Below are 9,946 nucleotides of genomic sequence, written 5' to 3' on the forward strand. Positions count from 1 at the left end.
CAAACAAAAAAATCTGTTTGATCCTCAACAAGACTCTAAGTCTTTAAACCTGAACCTTGAAAAGGAATGATTCAGAGACTTTGTGAAGCAATGTAAAGATTACTAAAGGAGCTAGAATAGCTCCAGTAAAAGTGCTTGAGTAAAAAAGTGTTTTAAGTGTTTTAATGGTAACACTTTACAATAAGGGTCACTAAGTTAAGGGTTAGTTAGTTAGTTCAATTAACTAACCCTTAATTAACAGTTAACTAATGTGGAATTTACTAATGGTGTTCATGTTAACTAAGGTATTACTTTATACATTATTCAATAGTTTATAAAGATGACTATTAAATAATGTATAAATTAATACCTTAGTTAACATGAACACCATTAGTAAATGATTACCAGACACATTAGTTAACTGTTAATTAAGGGTTAGTTAATGCTTATTAAGCATTAACTAACCTAATTTTTTTCACTTACGTCCTTAAACTTCTATATTTGTGTATCGTGTGTCGTATTATAAAAAAAAGTCTACATTTGTCATTTTGCTTCTGAAGAACTGAAAATATTTTAGGCTTGTTAACATTCCTCCCGAAAGTAAATGATTCAGCTAGTGATAGCCACTGGTTTTGATGCAGAATACTAACAGAATAATACATAAAATGTTTTCCTCATATTGTGGCAAGTGCCTGGTACGGAGAAGAGTAGTCCTATATGTTATGCTAAATTAAAGAGTTGAATGCACAGAACTTGAATGGATGGATTGAACGGTCCTTCCACTGTTTGCCATGGTAATTTGGCTCGCACAGCATGAAATTACCTTAGCCAACTGTCAAAACTGAAAGCTGTCCTTAGCGACGAGGCTAACGTAGCATTATCAAAGATACCTCTCTCTCTAGCTCTTCTAGTCAACATTAGCATGTTAGCAAGCCATGGCAGCAAGAACTTCACCTCAGTGACTTGCTGTAAGTCGGTCCATGCGCAAGCTAGCCCAACGGTTCACATAAAAATGGCCGCCGCTCCGACCGTCCTGGAACATTGATTTGAATGGCAATGACTGTTCTATCCATTCAAGTTCTGTGGCTGAATGATTATTAAATTGCTATTAAAATGCATAATTCTTCTTGCTAGTATAGGTCCTTCAAATCCTGCCAGTCCCCGCTACAAGTTCAACTTCATCGCCGACGTGGTGGAGAAAATTGCTCCTGCTGTGGTCCACATCGAGCTCTTCCTCAGGTACTGACTGTGTGTGTGTGTGTGTGTGTGTGTGTGTGTTTTGGGGGGCTACGTTGTCGTGTGAGTGTGGAATGAACGTGAATGCATGTAGATGTTTTTTGTAGTATGTTTATTCAGCATATATCCTGTCTAATCTGTATGAAGTCTCTGAAAGAGTGATGCTGATTTGACCTCTGACCCCCAGGCATCCTCTGTTTGGCCGTAACGTCCCTCTGTCCAGCGGGTCTGGGTTTGTGATGTCAGAGACCGGTCTGATCGTCACCAACGCCCACGTGGTCTCCAGCACCACGCCGGTGTCCGGCCGACAGCACCTCAAGGTACAGAAACCCAGTTCCTCCACAGGGATCCTTCATGTTTCATCTAAACTTATGTACTTTAACTCAGAGTCTTCAATCTTATGTTACCAAACAAACAGGCATCTGACTGAGGACTCTCATCCAAAACACATGCTATATGCTATGTGGAACTTAGGGTTAGACCAATATATCAGTTTGCCAATATTGTTTGATCTATTACATATTTATTGTGTAAATGATCAACACTACACTGGTTGTCTATGGGAAGACCTTAACCTGAAATGATTCTGAAATGATTTTGATCAGATTCCACACAAGTATGCATGAATATGTTTATTATTGGTTGTATTATCCTCAACTTCAGTGGAGAGTTTTAGTGTCCCATGATGGTCTAAATGCTGTTTCAGAGGCTTTTCTATCCTGACAAGAATAAATTCTGGTGGAAACAGTGAATACTTATTTTTTGGCATGAAAATGGTCAAATATCGGCAGAAAATATTGCCTATTTGCAGCTTCAATCCAAAAAATATCAGTATCAGTCTTCAAAAACCAATATCAGCCAAACCTTAGCTGTTTCTTTACTGTATATATGACCTTCTTTCCTGACTTGAGGTCTTAGGTTTTATTGGGAGATCCATAAAACACTAACTCTATCCATAGAAGATCAATGGATACTGGATACACCTGATATAATGCTAATGCTAGTTTCATTTGAAACGGATAAAGCAAAGTCCTAATCTATGAAATGTCCTCCACTTGAGATTTTGTCTCTGAGTTGTGAATTGACAAGAAAGGTCAAGAAATCTCATCTCCTCCATTCTTTCCTCAAGGTCCAGATGCATAATGGTGATGTGCATGAAGCCAGCATCAAGGACATTGACAAAAAGTCGGACATCGCTACCATCAAAATCAACCCACCGGTGAGTCCAGATCATCATTATGTCATTTTCTCATCTAGTTAGCAGGAAATAATTCTCACAGTTGTCCTGCTGTCCTGCTCATTTGCATAATATTAAACCTTCCTCTGGGTATTGCGTGGGCCTATTGTGTGTCACCACCTATCCCACCATGCTGTGCGCTTCTATGTTCCCTCAACCCTATGTTCCCTCAACCCTATGTTCCCTCAGCCCTATGTTCCCTCAACCCTATGTTCCCTCAGCCCTATGTTCCCTCAACCCTATGTTCCCTCAGCCCTATGTTCCCTCAGCCCTATGTTCCCTCAGATCAGTACCTCCGCCAATGAGGTAATGTTTTCGCCCCTTTCGCCCCCTAACCCTAACCCTAATCCTAACCCTCTGATGCTGAGGGCACATAGGGTTGAGGGAAGATAGGGTTGAGGGAACATAGGGCTGAGGGAACATAGGGCTGAGGGAACATAGGGTTGAGGGAACATAGGGTTGAGGGAACACAGGGCTGAGGGAACATAGGGTTGAGGGAACACAGGGCTGAGGGAACATAGGGATGGCCCCCTGTGGGGGCACACTTGGCGACTCACTTCTCCTAGACAATGATGAGTTGTGCGTCTGGTATGCATCTAGGGGGTAAACCTCGATTTACAATATAAGACACTGTCAAGCCAGACATATTGTCTATTGTTATCACCCCAGGCTCTTTGTTGCAACAGATTAAGACACACTCTCCTGCTTTGTGGCTGAATGCAGACGCGACACCTCATCCCAGCCACAAACAAGAAACAGTCCGCGCATTGTTATGGACACATCAGTTGTGGTGCGTCCCAAAGTCTGGTTAGGACTCATCGTTAGAACAGAGGGAGGAGGGATTCCAGCAGGGTAATGAGTCTTTGGAATGGGAATTTCACCCAGGTCAGCACACTAAACTCGTGTGTTTACAGTGTGTGTCATGTGTCCAGGTTCACAGTAGTGTTAATAGGGTGGTAGGTGTGGCGCTGGAACACAGTCAGGATCCAAGAACTCCCCCCACCGAGGTTTGAAGCCAAATGGTTCCAGCCCCAGGTGTCCAGGTCATCCACGGCTCATACCACCTCAGGGACAATTTGGGGGATTTTTGAATGTGGTGATTTGTTTTTTTATTTATTCATTTAATCCAATCGTATTTTTTTTGCATTGCATTCGATTGATGTCATACAGTGGGAGAGATAGGGAGGAGTGGGATGAAGAGAAATCCAAGCCAAAAGACTCCACCTTAAAGAAATCCCAAACAGGCCGATTCCGTCTCGTTCCCTCCTCTTTCTCCGTCACACCATCTGTCTAGCGAGCATGTGTTTCTACTCAGTTCTTTTCCTCCCCTTCCCTTCACCTCTTCAACCCTTCTCTTTTTTCATCATATCCCTCTCTCTCTCTTTTTTCACTAGCACTTTTTTGTCTGCCTCTTTCCTTTCCTTTCCTTTCCTTTCCCTGTTATCTTTTTTTGACGTATTTCATACTCCATATATTCAATTCTTTGTATATTTTCATACATATTTTCATTCATTTTTCTTTATCACAGCATTTTAAGTGACCCTAAATGGATGAAAAATTATTTTGGTTTTTTTTTGGAGAGGTGGACAGTGTGTTCTAGCAGTGTTTTCTCACTTTTTTTCTTAGACGAAGCTGCCTGTTCTGCTGCTGGGCCACAGTGCGGACCTGAGGCCGGGGGAGTTCGTGGTCGCGATCGGCAGCCCCTTCGCCCTCCAGAACACCGTCACCACCGGCATCGTCAGCACCGCCCAGAGAGACGGCAAGGAGCTGGGTATCAGGGACTCCGACATGGACTACATCCAGACAGACGCTATTATCAATGTGAGAGTACAGCAAGGCTCGAAAGTCACAGTTTTAATTGCTTGAGACTTGAAGAGAAGACTTGAGACTTGACTTGACTTGGGTTCTGGTGACTTGGGAATTGACTTTGACTTGTACTAAAGGTTTCTAAAGTCTTGAAAAAGGTCTTGTGTTTGTGTCAATGACTTGGATTGAAAGTGATGAGATTTGTTCCACCTGACAGCTATATCTAAATTCTGTTTTCTGAATTTGTATGGAATTATTGCATTTATTGTAAAGTAGAAATCAAACTCAAGATGCTCTTACCAAGTTTTTATACTATTGAAACAATACTGCATTGAAAAGTCCAAGATATTTTATTTTCTCTAAGATATTAAATTGATACTGAATTTGTTCTGACTTGATTTGGTGTTCTACATTTAGACGTGAGACTTGACATTAATGACATGGACTTGACTTGGCTTGACTTGAGACTTGACTTGAGATTTGTGCCTCAAGACATGAGACTGACTTGGAACTTGAGCAAAATTGACTTGGACACACCTCTGGTTCACACTAGTTCACACTAATTAACAAACTTATAATAGCAACTTTATAAAAATAACAGCTTTAAAAAAGTAAGGGTTTAGCATCATGGGTTTTTAAGGGATTTATTCATGGGTTGATTCATGGAGACACTGGTAATTAAGGTTTTTTTGTTGCCTCCAACTCTGGAATACAATAGCACAGACATACAGACACACACACACATGCATCACGGTTCAATTCACTTTGAGTTCAATTCATTCCGTATGGGGATTTTCATCCAAATTCAAATATTGCACATCACAAAAGCTCCTTTTATCCAATCTTTAACAAAAGTATTAAAAACGATCACTCTAGTATTACATGGATTGCAGTTTTGAATGACATTTTGAAATGAGTGAACTGAAAGTTGACACCTGGCATGCACAGTCAAGTAGCGACATGCACACTCAGATCATCATACACGCACATGTACATATGATAAATTGGTGAAAGGAACGCAGTGACACATACTTTTTTTTGTATTACAGTATGGAAATTCAGGAGGACCTCTTGTCAATTTGGTAAGGCTTTGGATTTTCATGACTTTGCTTTACAGTGAAATGGAAAATACTTTTCTCTGCTTGTGTCTCATTTCTTAACCTACCACGACTCTTAAGTCCATAAATCTTTGTGGGATGCGAGAATATTGTTATTCTATTATATCTTATGTCTGGATAATGTGACTCTTGAACTCCTCACTCTTGGTTGCTTTTATAACGCTGGCAATCGAGGAATGTACGTTTTTTCTACGAATGTACTCACTTTAGTTTACTCTGGAGAATAGTGTTATCTAAATAACTGAAATGGAAATGGATTTTCCTCATAAATAACACTGTCCTGCTGTGCTTCTGTGTTTGAGGATGGAGAGGTGATCGGCATCAACACCCTGAAGGTCGCGGCAGGAATCTCCTTTGCCATTCCCTCTGACAGGATCACTCGCTTCCTCAATGAGTCCCTGGACAAGCACAGCAAAGGTGGGCCCTGAACACACACACATACACACAGGCCTTTGTGCAAGTTCAAAGTACACCAATGATGATGGACTGTAACACAATGTAACATGTTTTTATGAAACATTTTTAATATTAAAAGTGACAGCAAGAAGTAAATGTTTGTTTTGGTAAATACTTCTGTACAGTTGGAGCTGGGGAACACACTTGACAACCAGTTGGATTTGGGGAACACACACACTTGATGACCAGTTGGATTTAGGGAACACACACACTTGACGACCAGTTGGATTTGGGGAACACACACACTTGATGACCAGTTGGATTTAGGGAACACACACTTGACAACCAGTTGGATTTAGGGAACACACACATGATGACCAGTTGGATTTGGGGAACACACACTTGACAACCAGTTGGATTTAGGGAACACACACTTGATGACCAGTTTTATTTAGGGAACACACACGCTTGATGACCAGTTGGATTTAGGGAACACACACGCTTGGCGACCAGTTGGATTTAGGGAACACACACACTTGATGACCAGTTTTATTTAGGGAACATACATGACTGAATATTCAGCAACTAACTGTAGTCTCTTTTACAGATGTGAGGTCAGTAAAGAAGCGTTTCATTGGAATAAGGATGCTGACCATCACATCGGCGTAAGTCCAATAGGTCTAACTGATGCTGATGAGAAATATGGCAATACATATCTCAAATAGACTTATATATTAACTTGAGAATACAATAATTACGGCATGTACAGCTGCACACGCACTAAAAATGAATTGACCCAAGCCTGGCCCTTAATCTGAATTCATGCTAATGCATTTTGATCAGATTCCAATATACATGAATATGTTTTATTGTTATGTTTATTGTTATTGTCCTGGGTTTCAGTTGAGACTTTTAGTGTACCATCGTCTAAATGCTGTTTAAGAGGCTTTTGCACATGAAAATGGTCAAATTTAAAGACATTGAACATCACCAGAAAATATTGCCTATTGGCAGCTTCAGTCCAGAAATATTAGTATTGGTATCAGCTTTCAAAAAGTCATGTGTGTGTGTGTGTGTTCCAGGCTGGTTGAAGAGCTAAAACAGCAGAACCCAGACTTCCCCGATGTTACCAGTGGGATCTACGTTCATGAGGTTGTTCCTCACTCACCTGCACAGAAGTAGGTTTCATTCACCATCACACTGGGCTCTTCCCTCAAAAAACTGTTTTATATACTCATTTCAACAGTAATATCATTGCTTTATCTTTTACTACCTGTGAGCAGGTGGTATTCCGTGACTCATCCTCTCTCGCCTTCAAAAATCCTAACGCTACTACCTCGTTGGTGTTGCTCCGATGTGAACAGTCTCTCTTTGTCTTTCTACCAGAGGTGGGATCAGGGACGGCGATATCATCGTGAAGCTGAACGGCCGACCCCTGATGACCACGGCCGACCTCCAGGGGGCGCTGCAGGAGGAGACGGCCCTGCTGCTGGAGGTCAGGAGGGACAACGACGACCTGCTCTTCAACATCGAACCCGACGTGATCATGCAGTAGACGTCAACGGAAACACCACTCTCCCCCTGTAGGGTTAGACCGACATGTAGGGTTGCCGATAATGGCCTTTAATTAAATATCAGATATCAGCCAATCAGTGTGGTCCACCTCTGATATGATGGAGGTTCCTCCCTGGCTACAGCTAGTCAATATGTTTTTATACTTATTTGTTTTTTTATATCAGATGTCTGACCAGAGAAATCATTCCATTCCTCTGCGCTGTGGTGTTGGAGGATTTTACTCAACAGTCTGTAAAACCTGCAATGAAACCGGCTTTGTTTTTGGCAAGAAAATGGTCAAATTAAAAGATATTGAATAATGGCCACTGGCAGCTTCAATCCAAAAATAATGACTTTTGATATCGGCCTTCAGAAACCCATATCAGTCAAACCCTACGAAAAGGCACAACATTGTACTGGAGCTTTAGCACACTTTTTTTAAGGACAGCTACAGCTTCACTGACCAAAGGTACAGTGGTTTTACTTTTTCAACCAAGAGTGAGTAGTAATCATGGAAATACCCCACCCAGTAACAAGTTGCCATCCAGCAGTAACTACTGTATGAAGCTGATGTTTGAGGATGAATCCCTGAGGAGTCCATGACATCTGAGGACTGAGGTGGCTCTGAAAGACATTGTTCCATCTAGGGTCAGTTCTGCTGGGTCTTAATACTGTGCCCTACAGAAATAACCGGAGCCTAGACATGTGCTAAACAAAGACTTTTAAACAGAGCTAAGTGGCAAAAAAACCACCACTACCACCAACAAACCCAGTCAAACATACAGTCGCTGAACTTTGACGGACGGGCAGCGCATGCAGACACTTGCCTCGACACATTCCCCGCCATGTGAGCTGGACGTTGGGATGCGATGCTTTACAATATGAGACACTTGATATTTTGATTTGTGTTTTATGTCTTCTGTGTCATGCTGTATTAACTTGTGATGGCTGTTTTGTTGAGACCCATTGAAGAAATTGAACATTTACAAGAAGATCGAGTTGGTAATACTTTATTTGAAGTGGTGCTCTTAAGGTGTAAGGCAGCAAAAGCACATTTGAAGCCCATGGTCATATAACATAACATTTCAGGTGGCACAACATGCCCTCTAGCAGCCATTTTGGAGGCAGCTTTTGGCAGCAACGGCTGAGAATAAATGATCGTTTCTAAATGTGCAACTGTCCATCTCAGAATTCAATTTCTGTGCTGTGTTTGTCTGGGAACTGATAATTTCATCACTGATCCATCTGACTGATTTTGTTAGCCTATATGTTATATTCAGCTTGTTAGCTAGCTAATCATAGTGTCTGGTTAGCTAACTATCACCGTCTTGTTGTAAACAAGATGTGCCCAGTATGCTAAGCTAGAAGTTGTATGTTAACATTAACATCATTGCTTTGCTAAATGAGCCAGCTGGTTAGTCAGCTAGCTAACAGTTTGTTCAGGTTAACTGAGCTGACTCTTCTCAACCAACCTAACCTACCATATCAGACTATTCACTTTTACTGAGAACAATACTGAATGGATCTACAGCCACACCTTCACAATTAAATGTCTCATTTTCTAGCCTGGTTTTTGTGTAATTAGTGAATGGCCAATTCTCCAATGGATCTCCATGATGGTGCCAGACGTGCTTGATAGAGTTGTGATACAACTCCAAAGCCTCTACAATAAGCACAATGTGCGCAAAATTTAGGGGGTTGAATACTTCATGGGGCAACCGTATAGTTCATAACATGTTATAAAATTGAAAGTAATTTGTCTGATGATTTTTGTCTGATGATTATATTGTAAGAAAAGTTTTTCTATGCTTCTGATGGTTTTATAATCTGCTTATTATGCATCACATTGCACTTCAAGTAAAGTGTTATTGACAAGTTTGAGATAGTGTAGTCCATTCCCAAGCATATGTTCAACTCTATGTTATCTCTGGTTTATGGAGGCCATAAGTGAGCCTTCAATGCTGTAAGTTGTCATTCCATAACCAAATGTGAAAACTTCGTTTTTGATTAGTTGAAATGATGTATTCTGTTGGGATGAAGAGCACAAAATGTGAGCAGATTTTTTTTTACTTAGTCTCAATGCTGCTGGACTCTTGCTGTTCTGGTTATGTATCATATTTGTTTGTGCTTCTCGTATGAATAGACCCATGCCTTTATCACACATTATCAAAATCAATCAAATGTTTACATGTAAGGAGTCACCAAAGCAATAACCTACATCAGCCTTTGGAAGTAATTTGATTGGAGATTTTGTGACTTTTTTTTTTCTACCAAATAAAGTTTTCATGAACTTGCGACACTGTTTTATCACTTCTCTCATCTCACAGTGTTGTTGTGGAAATCCAAGATTATCATCACTTTGTACACATATCCTCACTTTTAAATCTAGGTCACTGCCCACGACTCATGGGACATTTTTGCAGGAAGCGTTTAAGAGCCGTACCACACCACAGTACAATACCTTGACTGTGTGGAAACAAGGCTGAGCTCTTTTCAGCAGCCAGTCTTAAACATTCCTGAATGGAAAAGAGTCTGCCTTGTTGGAATGCAGTAAAAAAACAAAAAAAACACAAAGGAAAGACGTTGATCATTTTGTACCATAATCACTCCTGGGTCACGA

At 40.9% G+C, this 9,946-nt stretch overlaps 1 protein-coding gene across 1 annotated transcript; it reads left to right on the forward strand.

Annotated features, from left to right (window-relative positions):
• Positions 1-1,428: 1,428 nt before the first annotated feature.
• LOC139668033 (serine protease HTRA3-like) lies at positions 1,429-9,591 on the forward strand. Its single transcript, XM_071547512.1, has 8 exons — positions 1,429-1,535; positions 2,345-2,434; positions 4,079-4,273; positions 5,308-5,340; positions 5,679-5,787; positions 6,368-6,437; positions 6,855-6,950; positions 7,159-9,591. The coding sequence occupies exons 1-8, from the start codon at positions 1,455-1,457 to the stop codon at positions 7,325-7,327; spliced, it is 843 nt and encodes a 280-aa protein (XP_071403613.1). The 5' UTR covers positions 1,429-1,454; the 3' UTR covers positions 7,328-9,591.
• Positions 9,592-9,946: the final 355 nt, after the last annotated feature.

The sequence above is a fragment of the Centroberyx affinis genome, unplaced genomic scaffold (genome assembly GCF_046629955.1).
Source record: "Centroberyx affinis isolate AG114_WGS23_722 - 3 ecotype Tasmania unplaced genomic scaffold, CSIRO-AGI_Caff_v1 ptg005975l_1, whole genome shotgun sequence".
In the NCBI taxonomy this organism is placed as follows: domain Eukaryota; kingdom Metazoa; phylum Chordata; class Actinopteri; order Beryciformes; family Berycidae; genus Centroberyx; species Centroberyx affinis.

Bases quoted from the DNA above. Each gene is read 5' to 3' on its own strand.
- LOC139668033 (XM_071547512.1), top strand. From the start codon at position 1,455: ATGTCAGAGACCGGTCTGATCGTCACCAACGCCCACGTGGTCTCCAGC. The intron at 1,536-2,344 runs GTACAGAAACCC...TCTTTCCTCAAG, and splicing joins CCGGCCGACAGCACCTCAAG to GTCCAGATGCATAATGGTGA. The intron at 6,951-7,158 runs GTAGGTTTCATT...TCTTTCTACCAG, and splicing joins CCTCACTCACCTGCACAGAA to AGGTGGGATCAGGGACGGCG.